The sequence below is a fragment of the Parasteatoda tepidariorum genome, chromosome 3 (genome assembly GCF_982258835.1).
Source record: "Parasteatoda tepidariorum strain Cologne lab strain chromosome 3, Ptep-v5.0, whole genome shotgun sequence".
NCBI classification, from domain to species: Eukaryota; Metazoa; Arthropoda; class Arachnida; order Araneae; family Theridiidae; genus Parasteatoda; species Parasteatoda tepidariorum.
The window spans coordinates 40,520,620-40,546,635 of record NC_141757.1 but is presented as its reverse complement, the minus strand read 5'-3'; the positions used below and the strand labels follow the sequence as shown (position 1 = coordinate 40,546,635).

Below are 26,016 nucleotides of genomic sequence, written 5' to 3'. Positions count from 1 at the left end.
TATTTGTATTTTCAATCAATATATATATACAAAATAAAATCGTCAGAAGAAAATTGTATTTTAATCTGCCGATTTTAAATGTGTGATATCACGCTTGCTACTCTTGTCCCTCCTTGTCTTAAACTCAGTTTCACAACCCCACCAAGAGTGGCATCATTTATTGACTGTCCCAAAAGTAATTTTACTTATTTGATTGACAAATATGTGATAGGTCAGTTTGTGTAAATTTAAAAAATAAATAAAAAAGTGGAGTTAGAACAGAATAAAAAACTAACCAATATGATACAGTAAAATATTAGTTTTATTTATTTAAGACAACAACAGTTAATTAAAATTACAATTAGGTTATAACTATAATCATGACAGGTAATAAAAAAGTAGTTTGTTACTACGATTTATTTATTGATACTTCAAAGACGAGCTAACATCCAGGCTCTGAAGGCATGGACTTCAGCAAGTGGACAGTGGCCATTATACTTGTGAAAACCACAAGTTTGATAGTTTCCTCTACTAATCTGCTCAAACTTAGGACAGTTAAAAAGTTCAAGATTGATACATGGTATGCCAAGACGTTCCAAAACGTCCTTTTCAACATGTCCTCCTTTGTAAGCAATTACATGCTTGTAGGGAGTTCTGCAATTACTATAGATTTCACGTATCTTGCCATCCAGAAGATGAGGCGATATGGTCGGCTCTCCTAACATCGGCTCAAATGTCAAGCCACTGATATTTTCAGTAATATAGTCACAGTTCATTATATCTGGTAAGGATCGTTGGTAACCCCGCAAATCAAATCGAACTGTCCCTGACATGCCAGTGCTGATGTTGATCCACCCTATCTCTCTCGCCAAAAACGTAGAGTTCACCCAAAAGCCTTCAAAATCAACAATGCAGCAAATTCTATCCATAATTCCTGAAACAAAGGGAGTTTTTAATCCATAAATTTTTTAATTATATTTTTACAAATAGCAGCCTTCACTCCACGGAATATTGAGATAATTGTAAGTTCAGGATCTTTTTAAAATCTTTTTTTCAAAAAATTTCACTAACACGTAAGAAGTGTTCGCCAAAGTGGACCTGTTCTGAAAAAATAGACCTTGGATCTCTTTGGACAAACCCTCTAGTACAGTGGTCCCCAACCTTTTTGTACCTAAGAGCAAATACCAGAATATCGATCGAATGGCGGGCGCCACTTATTTTTTCAAGATAAATTTATAGTTGGTAGACATAGGTAATAATACACACTACATATAGCGCACGAAAAATTAAATTTTAAAAATTAGTTTAATATATGAATACAATTAATATTAATATTTTTTGTAAAATAAAATATTACTAAATTACTTTCAAAACATACGAAGTATAAAAATTACTTATAAAATACAGTGGCATGTGGTGTTTGGCACGGCATTTCGCTGGCCAGCAATACATAATTGGGAGAATATGATGCTCTTTTTAAGAATGGAATTTATTCCTTCAACTATATTCTAGAATTTCTCAAGTGATATAATAGTTTTGAGGATAATGTCATTCTGAATATCCATAATTTCTAATTCTGAAATGTATGTTGCTATTACGGTTACGTTTATTTGGTTGGTAAAAGGATTAACAAAAAAGTTATCAAAGGCTCGATGATATTAAATTGCTGAACGCGCTTTTTAAATTGATCTTTAAGCAATTAGAGGTTGGTGACAAATGTTAATAAGTCAATTTCACTGTCACCTATCAATTTTTTCATGTTTGGAAAATACACAAGAAACTTAATTTTCAAAAAAACCACAAAACTAGCTTAGCTCTGGACGAGTTTACAGCCGCTATCAATTTTGCTTTATGTTTGTCCTTTCCCTGCAGCTCCAAGTTTAAATAATTTAGTTTTTCCCTTATGTCCGTTCTGAAAGACAAATCTGCTAGCCAAAGAGGATGTCTTAGTTCTAAAAATGTTTGATTTTTGGCTGCAAGATAATTTTTTATTTATCCAATTAAATGTAGAAATCTATTCAAGTACTTTACCTTTACTGAGCCGGCGTACTTTAGTATGTATTTGCATAGCATTTATTGGGAAAATGGAAAACTGAAATATTTTATCGTTGAGCACAAGCAGTGGGCGCACCTAGATCGATTGACGGGCGCCATGGTGCCCGCGGGCATAGGGTTGGGGACCCCTGCTCTAGTAGAAGAAAAAAAAAATTTTTTTTTTCGATGTTTCCTTTTTTTAAATATTTGGTGCACTAGATTTATGACTATTACTCGTCATTTAACATACAGAGTATATGCTGAAAGTAATGTCACAGAATTTATTGCGAAGCTTAGAAGCGTTCACACCGGTTTTAATTAGTTAGGTAGACCGGTTATGAATGCTACCTTTTATGGTAAGGTGACAAGACGTCTTCAAATGTTAGGGACAGTCCACGAATTTCAAAAGTTGTCACCAGAAACTTTCAATCTCTTTGAAAACTGAAAATTCCCTGAAATTCCAACATACGTTCTGAAATTTCACCGAAAACATCAATCTCTTTTATATACGCAGTGAAATATCAAAAAATCAGAAATGTGCAAGATTTTTATTAACTCATGATAATTTTATCTTACAGAGAATACAAGCGAAAAGCAAAAAAGCTCTATGCTAAAACTATGAGATCGTCTCAAAATAATTTCAGAAAAAAAAAAAAAAGAAATGTAAAGTATAATGATGTGCTCATTTATTTAACATGTGTTAAACAGCAGAATATTTGACAAGTCAAAATTGCTCGTCAATGAAATCAAGTCTGATGAAGATGGCCTCGGTTTTCAATTATAAAATTTTTTTGCTGTGCATATAAATTAATATATTCTATAAATATATGCCTGTTCTCAAATTGTAATATTTTTGAGGATTATTTCTGGCTTTCATACATATTTCTGGTTTAAAGATGTAATTTATCAAACATAAACATCAACAAACTTCACAAAATGCTATTTCCATCTAAAACTGTTCATTATTTTTCATTTTGTATCTATTCTGTAGTTGATTACGAAATGAACGAAAATGCGTTGAAATACTTATTCTAAAAAAAGTGTAGTCCCGCAGTGGACTGATCGTTAAGACACGGTTCCCAGCAGATCACTGAAGTCAAGCATCACTGGCTGCGGTCAGTGTGTGGTATGGATGGTGTTTTCAATAGAAATGTAAACAATAACAATCTCGAGCTCGAGACCTACTCTAGTTCCGGTTAAAAAGTTTGCAGCTGCTTACTACATGTTATTCTGATAGGCGATGTTTTCAAACGAATAATTTTGTTTTCAATAAAAGAAATAAACTAGATAATTTCTGAGCTCAAATCTGCCGTATTTCATAAGATATTAATGTTATTATGTAATTCTGGGGAGTTTGGAGTGAAAATTTGTTTTAGTTATTTTGTTATTTATTATTAAAAAGGGTGACACGGTTGCTAGATTTTGAATAACTCGCTTTTTTGGCAGTCTTGATTTGGCCTCTTTCCATTTGTTTATTACTGTTTGTTTGTGTTGCAAGCTGTGCACCATCTTACGTTTGTGTTAACACTTTTAGTATTGTAAACAGTATTGTTAGCATTGTAAACATAAGTAATCAAATGCATTGTTTGCAAGAATCTAAAACACAATGATGCCAAATGGCTTTAAAATACAACTGAAACAGTAACCCGGAAATTTGGGCAGTCCCGAGCTTGCAGCGCTCCCTAGTGTAGAAAACACCATCCATTGGTCGTCGTTAAACTGTTCTACCGTAAAGTGCTCGACTTCGCGTGCAGGTCGTTGGGCTACCGAAGCGGGGGTGCCATCCCGTTTGCAGAGGATCAAAATTGTGACGGCTTATCTTCGGATCATCCTCAGGGATGTTTCCAAGATCGTCGCCAATAGCCCATTGAGCAGCTCTAGTGCGACGTAAATTAACTAGAACAACAAAGTGTAATAAATTAATTAAAAAAATTCATTAATTTTTAGTTTATTAGAAATTTACTTTTCATCTTCTTTTGTAAGGTTCATTATAAGTTAGTTTCATGTACATAACACATTTAAAATAGTGATATAATAGCCTTAATTTGCCAGAATAACTTGGACTTATTAAAAACAGAAGTTAACAATTTTTATATAATTTATTACAGAAATATGGGTCAAATGTCCGATATAAGCGTAAAAATAGGCGTAGTTGTTATTGCACTTCATGACTGTTGTTGTTGTTTCCCATTTACGTCGCACTAGATCTGCACAATGGGCTATTGGCGACGGTCTGGGAAACATCCCTGAGGATGATTCGAAGACATGCCATCACAATTTAGATCCTCTGCAGAGGGGTGCACTTCATGAAGAAGGCTATTAAAGTAGACATATTGCCTTTAAAAACTAATGTTTCCTACACCACAGTTGTCAGAACTTAGCAACAGAAGAAAGAAACTGACCAAAATAAGAGCCATCAACGATCAAGGAGACCTAGAATAATGTCGAAACGTGAGGATAAGTTTATCTGCATTTCAAAGTAAGCCGCAGCGCTCTCGAACACCAGAAATCAGTGATAAAATAAATGCTACTACTAGGCAGAAAACTGTGTCAATTAACTACTGTACAACAACCACTTCGTAACTATGGCTTCAGAGATTGTGCAGCTGATAGAAAACCTCTTTTGAAGAAACAAATCTACTGCAAATGAGATAAAAAAAAAACATGTTAACTGGTCTTCAGAACAGTGGTCAAACGCTTTTTACTGACGTGTCAAAATTTGAGCTGTTTGGAAGAAAAAGAAGGTAGTAGTAGTAGTTCATTTACGTCGCACTAGAGCTGCACAATGGGCTATTGGCGACGGTCTGGGAAGCATCCCTGAGGATGATCCGAAGACACGGCATCACAATTTTGATCCTCTACAGGGGGGATGGCACCCCCGCTTCGGTAGCCCAACGACCTGCACGCGAAGTCGAGCACTTTACGGTAGCACAGTTTAACGAGGACCAATACCGCACACCCTCGGTCCCTACGCAGACTGATCCCATTGGTCACCCACCCGCACACTGACCGCAGCCAGTGATGCTTGACTTCGATGATCTGCTGGGAACCGTGTCTTAACGATCAGTCCACTGAGGGACAGAAAAAGAAGGCAGTATATTCTTCGTTTAGTTGGTGAACATATGACAAATGAATACTACTAACTTTTAAGCATGGTGGAGGTTCAGTTAAAGTTTGGTGTTGTTTTACCGGAGACTAAGTTGGAGATCTTATAAGAATAGAGGGAATTATAGATAAAAAATATTATCACAGAATATTGCAGCATTACGCTTTTCCGCGTGGACAGAGAATCGTTGGTCAAGGATTTGTTTCTCAGCAAGATAACGATCCTGAACATTCATCAAAATTGTGTAGAAACTACATTGCATCAAAAGAAAAGTACTGAAAGAAAAAAGTATTGAAATACATGGATAGGTCACCTCAATCCTCAGATATTAATACTATTGAGGGATGAACTAAATAGAATAGTTAGAAAAATTTGATGTACCAATCAAACGAAATTTTGGGAATCTTTACTTATTTTCTGAAATCAGATCTCAACTAGAACATTGCAAAATCTAATAGAAAGAATGACAAAAATATGCACTGCTGTGGTTAAAGCTGAGGGATTATATTTCGAAGAATCCAAGATCGGACGAATTCTTAAGTAATACACAAAATTATAGCATACCATATGAATTATAGCATACCTTATCGCATAAGTGTACCTATATTTGTAAAAATAAAGTTAATTTGTTGTGATTTTCAGTTTAAAAACATTGTTATTAGTCCACTTTTGAAAATTCAAGAGTGAGTCTAAACTTTTGACTGGTACTGTATATGAGTAAGTACATACATGGTAAGAATGTTGTTTATAGCTACATTATATGTACATAGTTGCGTAAATAAAATGCATGCATGTACAATTACATTAACATTGATATATGGTTCGTACAGGCAACATATGTACTTATATAACTACATACTTTGTTAATACATATGCACATGTAATGTATGGATGCACAAAAAATGGTAGGATGTACAATGTATGTATGTACATACAACGTATACATAAACGAAATTACATTTATGTATAAATACATGTGTACATTTAAATATATGTATTTACAATGTACACATACATTATGCATGCATTAAAAAAGATTATTACAGTTAAGTTCTTAAATTTCGTTTTAAAAATTTATTTTAAGATATATAAAACTCAATCTCTTATTTTTTGGAAAGCAAAGGAAAATCTTATTTTAAATCCCTAAATATTATTTCTACACATAAAATTAACCATTTTTTTCCCCATCTAAAAATTTCTATTCTGTGCATTATGTTATAACAAAATAACATCAACATTTTAAGAAAATACCTGAAAATTATATTATATTCAAACAATTTGAAAATAATATAGAACAATTAAAGCTGAAAACTGAACTTAAATATCGTTTGATTTCGTCTTTTATCTTGTTTGAGTCCTTATAAGTTAACTAACATTTTATTTATTGCTTTGTACATATATTTAGACATAAATGTATTGCACATAATGTATGTAAGTATGTACATACATTCATACATATGAATATGCATAGATGGAACATACATGTATTGTATTGTGTGGATACATTTATTGGAAACATACATATTGTACATGTATGTATCGGGTTAACATGTATGTACACATGTAAAATTTGTATGAAAGATTTCTGACCAATATATGTATGCACATACGTACATTACAAGAACATTATATGCATTTTACATCATATGTACATTACATCATTATGTACATTATATGAAAGTACATCTGTACACTATATGTATATACATCTGTACAATATATGCATACATTGGACATACATATAGTGTAAATCTATATAGATATATTGTACATATATATATATGTATTGTTCATAAATAAATCATATATCATAATCTTGTAATCACTATTACAAGTAATTGATTTCAGTAATTATATACAGTAATTGGTTATGCAATTGGTTATGATTAGAAGTAATTGAGTATTGTAATCATGATTACAAGTATAATTGATTACTGCAAGTGAAAAATGTAATCGATTACATTTTTGCTCTACTCTGATGTAATCAAAAATTATGATTACTTGTAATCATGATTACATAGCAGTAATTATCTGTAAGCAATTACAGTTGTAATCGATTACTGTAATCTACGGCCAACTCAGATGAGTAGTTGGAAAATAAATCCTAGCTTAATTTAACATGATAAACTTAGAACCTATACTTATAAAATATTTCATTGATTTTCTTTTCTTAATAATTTTATTCTTCTTGTTATAGTGCAATTTAATTTTCCTAATTTTAAATTTCGGAAATTCTATTTTTTTAATATTATGAGTTTAAAATTTTCTAAAATTATAATTTTTTTTTCACAATTGATTTTTAAAGTGAACAGAAAAACCAAATAAATGATTTAAAAATAAATAAAAGACCATTGTTAAAATACGAACAACCGTAATATGAGTAACAAAATTTTATTTATTGAATGGACTCTACACATTAAAAAGGTATAATAAAATAATATATCGGCTTTTTCAAAAATTATATGTAATAACGGTATGATTATATATATATATAAAGGATATAATTTTTAAATAACCCTAGTTTATTATTTATTTACATCTTAACTCTGATCGACCTATGAAACGATTTGAAGAAAAAATCATATGAAATAATTTTATAACTGCTTCTAATAAAAAAAATACATTGAAATATTTTAAAATTTTGAAGGAATGAATTACTTCATAAATTTTAAGACAGGTACGAGTTAAAAATTGCTCTAATTTAATATATACTACCTAATACAGTGTAACCTTTTTAAGTCGACCACCTCTGTATGTTGATCACCTGTTTTCCTAACAGTGAAAACAATAAAAATCCCCTGTTTAAGTTCACACCTGTCTATGTAGAACACCATCAAATTATTTTCCCTCAAGTAATCAAATCATACAGGCTGTAATTTTCTTTCAGTCAAAAATATAAAATTAATTTTATATAAAACTACAGGTTTTAAAACAGCATTGTTACTTTTATTTTTGAATTGATCTGATTTAATATTCGATAAGCCGAATAACAGTTTACCTAACTGAATATTCCACAGAGAGACCGAATATTCGGCGCATTCTATAGATGTGTCTTGTTAGATTATAAAATAGCCATATTCTTTACAATACCAACTGGTGATAATTTCTATTAAGTATCTGTTGAACTACAAATAGCTCAACATAAAATCGAATTTAAACAGCAAATATATTCCTTACGGTACAAAATTAACGATAACTTTTATTAACTAACTGCTGGAACATATATTTAGGTTATTTTAAGACATAAATATTAAATTGAAGCTCTAAAAAAAGAATATAATACTTATTTTTCAAAACTAGGACAAAATAAAATAACTATACACACCAAAGAATGAATGACTTTTTTTGTTTCAGGGAGATTTCTAGAATAACGTGGCTATGTTTTAACAGTTACACACTCGACAGGAAAATATATAACTAATAAATAGAAATCGGGAATTTTCCCTTTTAAATGACGCAAATGGAAAAGGGGAATTTCCCATTTTATAGCGAAGTAGAGAAAACAGAAAATATTATTTAATCATATTTATCGATTCTGATATTTTTAATCATTACAACCCTAACTCATTATCATTTTTTTTTGCTTAAGTAAAAAGACAAAAAAAAAAATCTGATTATTTTTTAAACTAATCAGATTTTAATTGTTTTGAAATACAGAGGGAGGAAATGAGCAAAGGTCTCAGGCATTCAGCTGAGGGGAACATAAATTTGACGTCCAAGGACACTATAAATTCTTATCTATTATGATTATTTTTATTATGAAATTAAATATTTTAGCTGTCAGACATTTGGCTCAAGTAAAACATTTTATAAAGAACAAAATGTGTTTTTTAAGCAAATTTAATAATAAATGTTTAGTTCATTAGAATTTAAATAATCTTCGTTTAAAAATATTTTTTGAAAATGAAAGATTTTTTTTAATATAGAGTACGTTCCACTACATAATATCAAAAGGAATTTTAAAATATGAATTTAGATTTATATAAATATATACACATTTTCAATGTTTAAAAAAAAAAAAATTTCCAATCCTTCTTCCATCCAGTGATTAAATAACTCTTTTTAACAGGGATGACACATTTTTTTTTACGGTAGTAAAAACCAAGGCAATAGGTTTCCTCTAACTCAAGTGGAAGAAACTCTTATTCAAAATGAAAATGTCTCATATTAAAATCATTTTTTGAACGAATTATAGTTGCAATCTAGTATTAATAATTCTTTATTAATTACAAAGTTATTCAATTTATTATTTTTAAATACCCAAACTAAGGAGCAACAGTTGGAAAGAAAAGTAAATTTCTAGTAAAAATTAAATTAACTAGTTCTTTAATATTGAACGGAAAGGAGAAGAGTAAAGCCTAGCTGTGTAAAAAATTTTTAAAATACCATAATCAAATACACATTCAACATTTGCTGTAGTAATATATACACTAGAACGAATTGCATATTGAATTCATAATTACAAAAAGCATACTAATTTTTATAATCTTATAGCTATGAGGCATGGTTATAGTAAGGTATGAATACTCGCAATAGATTTTAAAATTGTGTATAATTGAATTTTTAATTCGTCCCCCCAATCCCGGAAAATAGATTCGAAGAACTAACTTCCTAGCACTATTAACTTGTTTAAATTTAACCCATTCTTACTAATCGGTTAACAATTGCATTAGTCATTTTTCCAGGACATAATACCAACCCTGCTTTTAAGGTACATCCAACCACTTCTGGACGTAACTGGACACGCAAATGGCTTCAGTGTGCGTTACACCCACCAAATCTAATAATTATTAATAACAAATAAGTTATTGTTAATAGTAAATTTGGCACGAAAAATACATTCTTAAACTTTAAAAATAGTGCACACTTCCAGATAGAATCGACTATAATTTTTCTAAAGCACTAAAATGACATTACTAGACTTCATCTAGCTAGCAAACTCAACAACTATTAGAAAAAGACATTTGGTTTTGTGATTGCATATAAAACTCGCTTGATCCGATCTCCGAGAGTCTACTTTTTCAGATCGTGGCAAAAAAATTCTTAAATAAGAAAAGGGAACATTTAGGACTTCAGGGATGAACAGTTCCCCTAAGATCCACAGCAAAATTTGAGTTTTATTATTTTACATTAGCAATCTTAAATAGACTAGTTCATACAGACTAGGTATGTATTTCTGTTAGATTTTTATTTGTGAAATTATTTCATACAAGTTTTGTGTTATTCAACAAAAATATAATAAAATTTGAGTTTTATTATTTTACATTAACAATCTTAAATAGACTAGTTCATACAGACTAGGTATGTATTTCTGTTAGATTTTTATTTGTGAAATTATTTCATACAAGTTTTGTGTTATTCAACAAAAATATAATAAAATTTGAGTTTTATTATTTTACATTAACAATCTTAAATAGACTAGTTCATACAGACTAGGTATGTATTTCTGTTAGATTCTTATTTGTGAAATTATTTCATACAAGTTTTGTGTTATTCAACAAAAATATATGCATAAAAAATTTAATTACTATTTAATAAATTCATTACCAACTATTTTGAAAATTAAGCCAGAGTTATCAAGAAAAAATATAGGTAATACCACATATTTTAGAGTGTATTCTTTACTTTCTAAAATTTTATCAAATGGTAATAATTAGATAAAAGTTTGGTTTTATTGTGTAATAATTTAAATGCGTTACCTAATATTTTAAGAAGCCTTATTTAAATATTAGAAATGCAAGTTTAATGAAAAATAAAGTTAGTGAAATGCAGGGGTGATTGTGAGCCCAAGTCAAAATTCCGGAAAATTTCCTAGGTTAAAAAAAAAAAACAGTTACAATTGGAAAAACATTTAAACAAGGTTTTTTTCCTTTTTCTCAATATTTCTTAGTTTGCTTAAAATATATTTAAAATTTTACGCATACCTATACCATTTACACATACCTATGATGACCAGGAGAAGTAATTAAAATTTACAAATATGTCGTTCTTTCTTGAGTTTATGATTATAACTGTTTACTGATAAAAAATGAATATTAATCACGAATATATGTTTATGAAGTATCCCTCTGGCTCTCCCTTACGAACAAATAAAATAAACTGTGTTTTTAAGTTCCACCTTTGAAAATTTATTTCCAGAAACTTCTGTGATCAATGATTTTTTGAAACATCTGGACCTTCGATCTCCGGATCACTGTTAGTGAAAATTCCGGATTTTTTCAGGAGCACAATCAGCCCTGGAAATGGTTAATTTTGTGTTACACAATACTGCCATATTTTAAGCCTTTCTCGTTTCTGGAATAAAATATCTATCTTAAAAATTAATTTAACTACCGGCATGGCTAACTATATGTTCGCCAATGTTTCTACCTCGAAGGAGGATAAATATTGATGGGTTACCTTCCCTGATTTCATTAAAACTGTTTAAATCAATTCATTACAAAATGATTATGCATAAAAAATAAATCTAGCCAACATCGTGAATGGTCAGTTCTGCCGAAAACATATAATTTTTGCACCAAGACTCCTAGCTATTTTTTAAAAAACCCATTTAAAGGAATGGGACTAACAGTTCCATATTTTAATCCCAAAAAGGGATACAGATCACAAAATACGTTCGTAAGGTTGATAGGTGCAAATAACTCACTTTGCGTTCGCCTAATTAAACTAGATGACCTTTCCAGATTTCGCCTAAAGAATGTAAAATTTCCTGATTCTGTTTTCCAGATAGCATAGCAACCCTGCAAACCTTAGAAAATAAAAAAGCAAGAGACTCTTTCTGTATCACGACATTCCAAGATATATTTCCTCTCCGATTTCGCCATTTCATCGGTTATCACTGTTGTTTTGGTTCGCACACACCGTAATTTTTAGCGATGTTGTTTTTCTAAATAAATGCCCAGCGTGATCTGAAGCACAAGTTGGGAAGGAAATCGCACAAATTGTTTTTTTCTCCCTCTATCCTGAACTAAATAGAAAAAAGCAGGAGAAAACACCCTGAAGGCGAAGATTTGAGGCAAAAGCAGGAGAGTTGGTAAGTCTGACCCTGTTTAGGCTACCAAAGTGCTTGACTAACAGCTAAGCACATCGAAGAAATGAGACACAAAAAATACAAAAGTAGGTTTTTAATTTTGAATACAAGATTCAACAAAGTTCTCGGAAGACATCCAAAGTAGAATAAACAAAAAAAAAATTACAAAAATAGAAAGCAGCCAAACGCTGAATAAATCAGAGTTTACAGAATTCCATATTTTTTGTCTTTTTAATATATTAAAACTGTCCACGTGGGTTGTTTTTTTAAATTAACTTATTTTTTTTCTTTTAAATTTTGTACTTCCTTTCTTAGAAAAAAAGTTAGTTTTGTATTTGTTTTCCTTGACAAAGACATAAAGGCAACTATGATTGATTTTTTATGGCTCCTTCTTTGGCATGATGAGCTTGCAAAACTGCGACAGCTTCTTCAACCTAAAATTTAATAAATAATTACAAGACATTCATAACAAGTATTTAATTTTTTTTTTTTTACCAAAGCTGCATGGAAATTAAATAAAAATATAAGTTCACACACTTAAAGAAATTAGGAATAAGGTACTCCAGAAAATCCTTGAAGAGTCTATTTTAATTCTTAAGAATATTGAGCAACAGCAACATGTGACGTTCGCCTGAATAGCGTAACATGCCGACTGCTACACAATTTTACAGTAAAATCTCGCTCAAAGCACGGGTACCACTATGGGTGATTGTGAGCCCAAGTCAAAATTCCGTTTTTACCTTTTTTCTCAATATTTCCTAGTTTACTTAACATATATTTAAAATTTTACACATACCTATGATGACCCGGAGGAGTAATTGAAACTTACAAATGTCTTTCTTTCTTGAGTTTATGATTATAATAACTATTTACTGACTGAAAATGATTATTAATCCTGAATATAAGCTTATGAAGTATCTGGCTCTCCCTCACAAACAAATAAAATAAACTGTGTAAAATAATGAAAATAAGTTCTACCGAAATAAAAACTTGATTTCAGGAAACTCACAATCAGCCCTGCACTATACAAAGCGCATTCTGCTAAGTACTCCCACCAATACTTTAATAATGTGAGTACCTGGCGGTCTCAAGAGTAAAATCTCAATGAATCATTTCTATATTACATTTTTAACAAATTCAATAGTTTTGTTACTTCCCGTGAGATATCTTTTCAAATACATATGAATATCCTTCACTAGTAGTCATATAAGCGCCACCCCAAACAGGAGACGCAACAATCAACATGTTGACCAAGAAATTAGGCATATTATAAACAGGGTTGGGTTTTTGACATGACAAGGGTATAATACTGGTTTAAACCGTCAAAAACTGAAGTTTGCCAAGAAAATATATAAACTTCAAAACTACCAACAGTTGCCATGCATTAGATTGAAATTTAATTATACTATAGGTAATCAGCAGGTTTTAAAATATTTTTTTTAATTAAAATTAAGGCAAAATAACAGATTTAAAATCTCAGAAATTTATATTCAAATGCATGTGCAGAAAAATTTTGCACAAAAATTGTTTAAATATTTATATTTAAAAAAAAATTTTTTTTTTTTTTTGATACTTATTTTTTTTAATGTTATACCGAATATCTTTATTATCCAGTATGTTAATTTGAATTTAAAAGTAGTTATATTTATGAATAATGATAAATATAATTCACATTGCTTATTATATTTATTTATAATTATTTCACTTATCTTTTTAAAACAATTTTTATCTCTTAATTTTTTTTTCTCCACTTGTATTAATACAAATAATGCATATCTTGAAAGCAAGAAGTAATTATTCAACAGCTGAATATTTAGATATTCAACAAAACTATATCGCAATCAGCAAAATGAAATTCACAAGTATTTGGATAAACTAAATTTTCAGCATAGTAAATGAATAGGCTGAATATACTGTAAATCGACACTAACTACTCTGTGTATTTAACAGAAAGCACTTAAATTTGTATTGTCTTATGTTAAAAAGATTATTAAGAAGATTTAAAAGAATATTAAAAAGATTTTTCTTTAAAAGAAGATGTCTAATGTACAAAACTGCTAATGTTTATCTTTAAAAATGTCTAATTTTAGTATAATCTATACTATACGCTAAATTTGGTTATAAATAAATTTCTTAATAATATCACTGCAGATTTTCAATAACACATGAAAATGAATACATAATATTACAAAAGATGTGAGTTTTAAGTACAAGATTTTGGTTACTATTCAAAATATAAGTGTTTCTTCAAAATTTTAAATTTATTTTTTCTAGAACATATTTAGAAACACTATCCTTTATAAAAAATATATAAATTTTATGTATTAATTAAATTTCACATATGAATATAGGTTTTTGACATTTTCGACAGTGAGGTTTTTGACGTGATGGTTTTAACTACATGTCAAAAACCTGCCAACCCTGATTATAAAGATAGTAAGATTTTAGAAAAACAGTTATCTATCTGAATTTGTAAACCTCCCCTGTATGCAATCTTGAAAACCACCATGGCTTGTAATGATGCAGCAAAACACTAAAACTTTAACATGAGCATATGAAATCAGAATAATTTCATAGTAAGCGAAGTTAGTTTCTAAAATGACAAATTTATTAATTTCGAAAATTATTTCTTAAAATCGATTGAAAGCTTGCAAATCTTAATGTTGGCTAACCAATAATACAACCTACCTTTGTTTTTAAAGCTTCAGTGTGCTCCAACATATGCAGCAATTCAGAATTATCGATCTCCAATAACATGCCAGTGATCTTTCCAGCTAAGTCTGGGAACATGGTGTGAATTGAGGGGAACAATCGCTCTCCAAGCATTTGCTTCTGTTCTTGAGGATTTGCTTCAGCCAACATAGACGGAGTCAAAGGTATGTGGCCTTCAATTCGTACAGCTTGTTGGTTAATAGCTTGTTGCTGAGCTGCTGCAGCTTGTTGAGCTGTTTGTGGTTGCTGAGGTGGATTTCGCATGTTTGAAGTATACTTGTAAGCAGCAGGACGGCCTTGGTTAATGTTAGCCACAGGAACCCCGCCAACTGGACGGGCAGCACCAACACCTGAGGAAGCCATAGAAGTAACCCTTGATCCCGCAGCAGCAGAAGCAGCTCCAGCAACATTAGGCTGTCCAATAATAGGTCTAGCAGTCATTCCAGCTCTTATACCAGGATTTTGAGCAGCAGCAACAGCAGGTCGTGCAGCAGCTCTAGTAAATGGAGCTGACTGCATAGCCTGGAAAGCTGAAAAATAAAATAAAATATAAATACAAGTAGTAATAATAAAAAAACACAACATATTTAACCTTTCACTGATAACTTAATTAGGGGATGCACTGGTTATTCATTAATAAGTTAAAACTGTTAGACTGTTTTGACAATATTAAGTACCTGCTGTTGGTTGAGCCCCAGGTCTAATTGGAGCATTAGTAGTCCACCGAGGAGTAGCTCTCATTTGAGCCATTTGAGGATAGAAGTTACGTTGGGTTTGAGGCATTGTAGGTACGAAATATCCAGCATTTCCAGGATTGAACATCTGTCCAAGCTAGAATGAAAGACAAAGATAAGTAAACTTTTTGGCAACAGCAACCTAAAAAGCATTCACTGATAGCATGATTCATACCTGCATTCTCATTCCTGCAATACGTTGCATATATTGTGAAGCCAAATGAGCCTTACGTTCTTCTTTACGCTGAGCAAGTGCAACATACAATGGTTTAGAGGAAACAATTCTGCCGTTCATTTCAGTGACAGCTTTTGTAGCCTCTTCAGGAGCACTGAAGCACACAAAGCCAAATCCCTTGGATCGCCCATTGCCATCTGTCATAACCTACAAAAACCATGAAATTTTTACAGATTATTCAAGTTTATTTAAAGCAGTAGGGATTTACAAACAATTTTACTAATAATAAAATTACAAAATAATACTATTTAAATAATTTGTAATAAATAAGGAAAACTATCTTAGAACTTCAACATCTCTTTGAAAGAACCAGAATGTTCGAGAGTAAATACAAAACTACTAGGGTGATTTTAGCTCACACTGCTGCCAATAGAAAATTAAAAAAAATCTATATCATTATAAATAGGCACTTGTCTTTAGCAAAAAAGGATCTGCACGTTGGGCTCAAGAAAGTGTAGTAGGGGTTGCCACTCAAACTTGGAGAAAAAAATTCCCTGTACATATTATACACAACGTACTAAGAAAAACTTAATACTGTACTCTTGTAGGAGCCACATTGAGCTAACTATACTAGTTTTAATGGCTGGAAACACTTAGAGTAAAAAAAGGAATAGTCGAACAGACTTAAATAATGCTATTGTAAATTAAATAGATTAGTTCAGCTGAAATATCATCCTTGTATATTCCGTAGATCGAGCTTTGAGTGGTCACCATTATTTAAAAGACGAAAATAAGAAACAAAATTCCTTGTGGAGTGGCAACCCAATTGGAGTGCCAGTTCATTAAGTCTAAAAAAATCACTGCTATCATTTATTATAGTCATTAGCAGCTCTAAAATATCCAACTTTTAAATATCTTCAGATGTACAACCTACGCTTATATTTTCCAACCATTTTAATATTAGACTGTAAAAAATACTATCTTATGTCCTTTTTACAAATTATGTGGAAATGGCTAGTTAACACATATATGGCAGCAGCTGTTGATTGATAAATAAGATGACATGATTATATCTTTATTACATTGTTAGTTATTAGCACAAACAAAATTTTATACTACATTTACTTTAAAAAGTAACAAGATAAATCTCATTTAAAAAGCTTCAATACTGGCGTTGCATTTTAACACAGTTCAAACCAATCTCAAGTTTTCTTATGCAAAATTTGAGTACAAAAGCACAGAGAAATCTTGTTGAGCTAATTCATAATAGCAATATACTGGTTAAAGCAACTCTTTTCACAATATCTTCTGATTAATTATTTAACCAACATATCAGACATTAAAATTATGTAAGACACAGTGCACCATCCAATGCAGAGAACACTTAAACACAAATTACCTTTGCACTCGTAATAGTTCCAAAAGGTGTAAACTCTTTTCTTAATCGTTCATCATCAATAGAATCATCAAGATTTTTAACATACAAGTTCACACCTTGGTATCTGTTAATGCGATCCATTTTAAGTTGTTCAAATCTACGCTTCAATTCCGCAACTCTCTCAGATTTTTTCTGAGCACGTCCAACATACAAAGTTTTGCCATTGTATTCTTTTCCGTTGAGATCATTAACAGCCTAAAAATAAAACAGATAATAGCTTATTAGCATAAAATTCTTAAGCTACTCCTTCGTAAAAGAGTTTAGAAGACTTAACTCATTAAACACTATATTGTTAGATATGCACTCTGAAATATTTAAAATATTCAGACATACAGAAACAACTGAATTTAAACTGATCGTAAAAATATAGATGTGATAGCCTTAAAATAGCTTTATCATGCTTATTTTAAATTGTTTTTTTTTTTATTTTATTTCTAACTGATTAAACATTCTCAAATTCCATCTTATAAATTACATGGGAGCCACTATAAATAAAATGTAAAGACCGAACATGTTTCTTTTACTAATTAAAATAGTCTAGTGTTTTGTTAATTAGAATTTAGATTTTTCACCTCACCATTATACATTTTAGGGCCAAGCATTACGATTTAAAAAATAATAACTCATTTAAAATACATTTGGAAGGATGTAAGTATAATTAATTATATTTAGATTTAGCAATATTACAAAATTTGTTTACACAAGTAGATGTCTAAGTTGACAAAAGCAACTGACACCACTAATTGATTGCTTCTCAATAATAGTAAAAAATAACAATGCTTTCATTAAAATGTAATATTTTTTAAAACTTAAACTTAATTCAAAAACAAACTTTTAACTAAACTTAGTTTTAAAAAATTGGAAGAAGACTTAGTCTAAAGAGCAGCATCCATGTATGTAGAAACCAAGCATAGTTCAAAAGTTTGTCTTTATTCACCCCTTTGAATTCACTGCAGCTGTGAAAAGCAATAGGTAGGATACAAATTGAGGCACATTAAAAATTCCTAACTATACAACATGGCAATTAGTACTTTTAATTACAAAATCTGATTTCTTGCCCTTTTGCAAAAATATACTTTTCCCCCCTGAGTAACATTACCATATGTATTCTCATATTTGAGTATTCTGGATTCCCTTTGAAGGGTACTAATCTAGCTAAATATAACTGATATATTTTGCAAGATTAGTGCTCTGCAAAACTGAAGGTATCCTTGTCTTCTAAAAAAACAATCTGCCCTTTAATTTCTAGAAAGATCCCTGTAGTAGTTTAAAATTTAGATACTGATTTAAATTATCAACAATCTTATTTTGAAGCATTAAATCAAATATTAAAAAGAGAAATATATGAGCATAGCAACTTAAAGATTATAATACCTTTTCTGCATTTTCTGGGTCTTCAAAACTAACAAATCCAAAGCCTTTGACTTTACCAGAATCATCAGTCATAACCTAAAATGAAATTTAAGCATTCAGAAAATGAAATTTATGCACTCAAAAAATCTTAATCTATGTAAAACTCATATTCACCACATTATCAACAATGTGTATAATTATATAATTCGCTTGAGATTTTTAATACTTATGAATACATTAGTAGTCGTAAACCCAAATACTGGGTCGGCTGTTCAACGGCGGTCATAAAATAAAATACTTATGAATAATGGTTGAACAAATTTGTTAAATAAATATATTTTGCACTAAACTGGTTCTTTTCTTCATTCTAGTTTCTTTAAGGCTCTTGATTTATTAGACATTAAAACAAAAGGTCGGTCTTCACGTAATCCTAATACAATTATTTTCTCTGCAACGGCACACTTATCAGAGCACATCAGGGATGAGAGTAGTCAGAAAGTAAAAAAGAGGAAATCCAAAAAACAAAAAAAAAAGAAAATATATATATATATATATATATATATATATATATATATATATATATATATATATAAACAAAAATTTGACAAAAAAGTGCGATTTTTAAACTTGTAAACCATGTGAATATAAATCCCGATATGAGACTTTTAAATCACGTAAATATGAAACTCTACATCGAATTTAAAAAATGCGAAAATACAAATCATGATTTTTAATCACGATGCATAATTTTTAAATCGCGCGATATTACAACCACAAAAACGAATCACGATATTGGATTTTAAGCTCATGTGAATACGAATTGCTACATAGGGCTTTAAAAGCTCGTAAATACAAATCGCGATATTGATTTCTTAAATCTCGTAAGTAAGAATCGCACTGTACAATATTTAAATCGCCTGAATAAGAATCGCAACGTTCAACTTTTAAATCAGGTAAATACGAAAATCGAGATTTGATAATAAAATCGAGATTTTAAAAATGCATAAATACAAAACACGATATTGGATTTTTAAATGTCGTAAATAAGTATCATAATATACGATATTTAAATAGCGTAAATAAGAATCGCAATGTGCAACTTTTAAATCAGGTAAATACGAAAATCGATGATTGATATTAAAATCGCGTGAATAAAAATCAAGATCTGAATTACGAAAATACGAGCTATCCAGCCGACGGATAAAAAAATACGGAAAATCTGATTTTCTGTGCGTGAAATCGGAGAAAATAGCTAAAATAAGTAAAAATGCGGAAGGGTTAGCAGCTAGGGCGTAGATTGAATTTTCTGTTTATCTTTGAAAATCGTAAATAAATATAATTATTTTACTTCAATGACTGAATTTAAAAAAAAAAACGGGATATTTATTTAAAAAACGAAACTTTTAGAGAATCTGAGTTTTTGATAAAAAGGATGAAATCCGAGAGACAAAAAAAATCTCATCCCTGTATAAAGGTCAACCAGTCTTATCCCAAGGAAATGATTTTTAGAGAAACTTCAGAGGGAGAAAAAGGGACTTCAATATCCCTCCGAGGAAAATTAAATTCCTCATAAAACATTTTAACTTGGACAAAAAAAAAATTTCAGCGAAAATCCGCGGGAAAAATCTGGAAAAAAAAGCGGAAATCCGCGAAAGAATCTCATCCCTGGCACATAGACATTAAAACCTCAACTGTAACTTAATTTTTATAAGTTATGCCAAATTAATCACTCACCAAATTCCATTGAGAATTTTTATTACCTTAAATGTAACATAAATAAAAATTATCACTTGTAAACTATATCTTTATCTAAAGGGAAAAAAATTCAATTTTCAACAGCCAGTTTATTTTAGGCCATTTTAGAATTGGTTTCATTATCAGATTATTCTCAAATTAAATTGGGAACTCTCTCTTTTTCGGTCTTGCATTTCAAATAGTTCTTGTGCCTGTATGGCCGACGTCAAATGCCATTCAACAAGAGAAAAATAGCTTCATTGAAATTGAATTTGTAGCTACTTAAAATCCCACCATTATTTTTGTATTTCTGAATATTGCTAAGATATGGATCAACTATTCCCTCTCTTTCACAATTTTTGCAATGAGAATTCCACTCCTTAAATTGAAATCAAAATCATTGTATTCTCTGTAACTTTTAAAATATATTTTGTTAGCAGATTATCTGTTTTCCTCATTTACTTATTTGGTCTCAGAACTTTAATAAGTATGTTCTATTTAGTATTATTTTAGCTTTTTTACACTTAATTTTAATTAATACTAATCTTCAAACATTATGGACTAATGAACCTAATTAGTTAGGGAATGCTATGGATGCAATTAATAACTTTTGATGAGTACCATCATATGAATTATGTAATTGTTAAGTTACATTTATTTTCCTTAGTCTGCCAACCACATTAAGTTATGGGAAGGTACATAATGGCATTCCTAAAAGCAATAAAAATACCAATAACATAGTATAAATAAAAAGTTCTAAATATACCTTTGCACTTGTAATCTTTCCATACTTTTCAAACATTTCACGAAGCTTCTCATCATCAAGATCATCAGCGAAATTTTTGATGTACACATTCATGAATCGTCTAGCTTTTTGTCCCAACTGCTTTTCTCGTTCACTACGGGGTATAAACCTCCCGACAAATCTGAAAATGAAATCACATTCCTTCATAAGTCAGTGCAAGAATACAATTAAAAAACAGGATTACTTATACAATGGCTTTCTTTTTCAACCTAAACTAAGTCTTATTTGTATAGTTTAGTTTTTCTCTTATGCTTTCAAAATTAGTTTTAAACTTTAATTCCTTTAACATTTTTAATCTGACATGGTCTGAAGAAAAAAATTTGAAAAAGAATTAAGAACATTACTTTGCATACAACAAAATTCATTTAAATGCTGCTCTATATCAAATTCAATAACTAATGATTAAAAATCTGAAAATCAAATTCAAGGAAGAATCATTGTAACAGTAAAACAGATAACACTTAATCTTACTTTCAGCAGTCTTTGCTAAACACTAAATTAATCACACCTAAGCTGTTAAATATAAAATCTTAAAAAATAAAATCTTTTAAAACTCAACAACTTATTCATCACTCAAACTCAACATTTAGAACCATTTTTGAATAGCTGCTAGATTTAAAAAATATAAATTCACTCTAATTAAATGCGTTAACACTACTTTACACTAACATATACATAGATATACTTACACTTTTCTTCCATTAAGAAGCATACCATTTACTTTAACAATGGCATTATTAGCTGCTTCTTCGGTTTCAAAGTGGACGAAACCGTACCCTTTAGAATTACTATCTTCATCTGTAGCAACCTATACATAAATCAAGAGAAAGTTCTATTAATGCGCCATAAGATCTATTTACAAATAAATAACTAATCACAAGGCTCAATAAAAGAAAAAAGGAATTTTTAGACTGGCTTTGAAGAATATCAACGTCTATTTTAATTTAGCTAAATAAAAAATTGGCAACTACCATACCATTTGATATATTTTGTTAAAGATTGGAATTGACCGATTCAGCATATCTATCACCATAGCGTCTTACGCAAATAAAAAATTAGCCTATCAAAGCAGTTTTTCTTTCTTTAAAGAAAGATATCCATTTTAAGCCTGGAATTATGGGTTACACTGAGAATACAATCCCTTTTAATTAGTTTTCCTTCACTCATTGGGTTTTTCATGTCAATTTCAGAGCGATAAATTTCTAAATAGCCACTCTATTCACATCCTTCCCAGTGAATTGGTTCAATTAAAAAACATAATACAAGCTCCTCAGTTTTAAGGCAAGCGCTCCAAATATTTTATGGCTAACTATCATTGTGTTTGCAAAATTCTAGAGATTTTTATTACAGCAATTAAATTCTCTAGATGTACAGGCACAGCTAGCTACAAAGTTATGGAGAAACATTTTTAAACATTAATATGTGAAATAACCATATTATGAAAAATACATAAACAAACATTTTTTTAAAATTTACAATGAATTCTTACATCAATAAAGAGATTTATATGTATCATGATATGCTACGCCAGCACAAGTCCAAAGACGTCAAGTGAATTTATAATTTGCAAATATTAAAAATAAATTTAAAAAACATGTAGAGGTTTGCCAGAAATGGCTACAAGTTTTACCCTTAGAGTTGGTTCCCTTCTATGCTTTTTTATTTACTCATTTCTTACAGGCAAATGCCTGGCTATTTCACCATAAATCACAGTACTAAAATCTATCTATAAACAGAACATAACAGTGGAATAGGGATTACTTACCTTGCATGACAAAATATTTCCAAAGGCAGAAAATGTATCATACATGGCCTTATTGTCAATACTCTTATCTAGATTTTTAATGAAGACATTGCCCACTCCAGATTTCCTTAAGGAGGGATCTCTTTGGGACCACATAATACGAATGGGTCTACCCTTGATCATATCAAAATTCATTGTGTCTAAGGCTCTCTCCGCTGCAAAGAAAACAAAATCTATTAATTTCAGTTTTTATACAAGTCCGCATAGAAATATAATCAAGATACCTGATAAAAATAGTATTATCTACCCTAAACAAATAGAAAGTGGTCACAATTCTGTGCTTATTATGTAATTATGTGCTACATTTTTAATTTTGCTTTCCAAGAAAATTTTGAAAATACTGGGATTGAGATTTTAATTTTTTATTTATACATTGCTTAACCACTTCCTCCCTCATAGGGGCTTACATAATTCTTGAACAACTCCCACACCAGAAATCCTATTTATTAATAAGTAACATAGCTAAGTCAAATGAATAGCAATAAAGATTAAAGTCACACACAAAATCTGTTTAATTCAAATTGCATCTACAATCGTTTAAATACATAATAAATTTTGCGCCAGTCCTTCATTGACAGAGAAATTCACTGATATGTTGCAAGGTTTAACAAAAACAATGGTAAACTAAATTGGTAAAAATAGATTATAATCCATATCAAAATCAGAATGACAATCAAAATATATACATACAAAACACTTAACAATTGTGTTACCATTAATTATGATAAAGTTAATATATGTTACACCTTAATATAAGGTTTAAATTAATAGCTAAATTGTGTTATAAACCCAGATATTATCCAATCAGAAATAAGATACTTGATAATGATTGACAGTTTTTTCTTAATTAGCTAAAGAAATTCTTAAAAAATTTCATTTAAAGATATTTTTTAAATTATCAATTTGATTCCTAATTAGGATCATTTATCTAATTTACCCCCTGGTTTAATTTGCTGTTTTTAAAGCCAAAACTAGTAATAGAATTATCTATCCACATTATGGCTTTTGTCATTTGTGTTACACATAGGTGTAAAACCCTGAGGGCAATTCAGTTCATGCTTGCACCCATTACAATTGCAAAGACTTCGAAGGGTTCTTCTACTTAAGAAAAGAAGGAAATATTCAACATTGGCATTTGTTTACACAAAGCAGGGTAGATACAGATAAACGATTCGAAAATTATTTTCACGGTTCGTGAAATTTGTGACTTGTACTACATTCTTGTAAGACTCAATGAAGCAGAAAACAATAAATTTATACTACTTTCGTTTAACATAATGGTAATACTTATACTACATGATATTGAGCTAAATCTACTTCCATTAAATTTCTGAAAACTATTTAACTTACAACCATTTTCGTATGAAGATTGCACAGTTTTAGACTAGAACATTTCTGCATTGTGATCCGTACAGGGAGATTTTCTTATCCTGATGCGTGGCAGAATAATCACTGTATAACTTGCAGCCACACACGGGCAAACACCTACATGTTTTCTTTAAAAAAAAATTTGCAAGTAGACCTAATTGACACTTCAGCGTTTGTAGTTGGCTCAAAGACCAGGATTAGGAAATATCCCCATCCTTTTTAGCATGCAATTTAAAAAAACATGTAAATGATTGCTCAGAGGTGGCTACGAGCTATACCCTACGAGTTGGTCCCTTTCTGTGATGATCCACTTGGATTTACTGCAAAAGGGGCTGCTCCAGCTTTAGTTAGCAGGTAACCTGCACACATTATAGTAAAAGTTTTGAGAACGAGCGCCACACAGTATTTGTTTCTTTGAAGGTTGAGCAAAACAGTCACCCACCCCTCTTACTAACCACTGACAGTGATGCTCGAGTATGGCATTCAGCTGGGATGTGTGTCCTCACAATAAGTCGTCCACTGTGGACTGGTGTCATAGCTCCACAAATAGTTTTAAAATGCAATTCAATTTGAAAAGGATATCAGGCACACATTTAATTTACATAACTAATATAAGCAATCATTCATAAAACATTTCCATTCAATGGCATGTACTTAGCCAGGTGCCCCACCTATTGGATCGATTTTTTTTTTAATTTTTAGCCTTTGAAGAAAACGGGGGAAATAACTTAGCAGCGAGGTTCGTTAAATTGATAAGAAATCGAGATAGAAATAATAGGTTAAATTGACAGTAAAAGCTTTCAGGTACAGTACACAATCCATTACAGTGCCTGCAATTCCACTCTGAATCAATAAATTACTAGTACTATTCTTTAAGATTATTTCCTAAACAATAATACATTTTTACTTATGTTAATTGTTTGAGCAACGTTATAAATACTTTACTTACCATCAACAGGCTGTTGGAAATTCACATACGCATAACCAAGAGATCTACGTGCAATAAGATCACGACAGACTCTTATAGATAAAACGGGACCAGCAGTTGAGAATTTTTCAAAAAGCATGGCTTCAGTAACATCATTATGAAGATCTCCAACGTACAATGAAGCAATGGGATAATTTGGACCATTTGGATTCATCGACATTTTCAAGCTGGCAAAATAGGCTTACAACACTTACAAGGATAATTCAGAGAATTTGGCTGAGGGCTTCAAAAAAGCAAATATTTTTCAGATTATTTATAAGTTTTTCAATTTTTTTTGTCTTTTATATTTTAATTTTTTTTTTTTAAGCTCAAAGAGCGTACATTTATTTTATTAGTCTAAAAATATTACCCCCACGCGAACAACGTAACGACCTAATGGTTTAAACTAAATGAGGTCAGAATTCCGTTAAATTTCAAATATATATATATTAGATTAGTCCGCGATAAAAAATAGTTCTAAAATAAACTATATGAAAAACATTACATAAAGGCTCCAATTAAATAATAATATTAAAGTATCAAATAATTGTTATTTTTCTGTAAATAAATTTTATTAAAAAAAATATTTAACTTAAATTTAAGAAAAAAATAAGTACACGCGATGAGCAAACACGTGTTTCATAAAAACTGCGTATACGTCCGCGAAAGGATTATACTGTTGCCATTAAATTTGTCAATTAGTATGAAAAAAAGGCTGAGTCTAGAGCAGCCGAGTTATAAGGATCATTACACTTGCAATGGAAAATAATAAAATAA

General features: G+C 30.4%; 2 protein-coding genes across 2 annotated transcripts; both read right to left on the bottom strand.

Annotated features, from left to right (window-relative positions):
* Positions 1 to 283: 283 nt before the first annotated feature.
* Positions 284 to 8,142, bottom strand: LOC107442674 (uncharacterized). The gene is made up of 2 exons (XM_043057752.3): positions 8,118 to 8,142; positions 284 to 913 (listed from the first exon to the last, which is right to left on the bottom strand). Exon 2 carries the CDS (start codon positions 906 to 908, stop codon positions 411 to 413), a length of 498 nt encoding a protein of 165 aa, XP_042913686.2. The 5' UTR covers positions 909 to 913; positions 8,118 to 8,142; the 3' UTR covers positions 284 to 410.
* Positions 8,143 to 12,228: 4,086 nt separating this feature from the next.
* On the bottom strand, positions 12,229 to 25,923 carry LOC107442666 (polyadenylate-binding protein 4-like). The gene is made up of 10 exons (XM_043057746.3): positions 25,222 to 25,923; positions 22,866 to 23,059; positions 21,790 to 21,908; positions 21,062 to 21,221; positions 18,583 to 18,657; positions 17,170 to 17,403; positions 15,771 to 15,977; positions 15,539 to 15,692; positions 14,838 to 15,391; positions 12,229 to 12,583 (listed from the first exon to the last, which is right to left on the bottom strand). Exons 1-10 carry the CDS (start codon positions 25,418 to 25,420, stop codon positions 12,515 to 12,517), a joined length of 1,965 nt encoding a protein of 654 aa, XP_042913680.1. The 5' UTR covers positions 25,421 to 25,923; the 3' UTR covers positions 12,229 to 12,514.
* Positions 25,924 to 26,016: the final 93 nt, after the last annotated feature.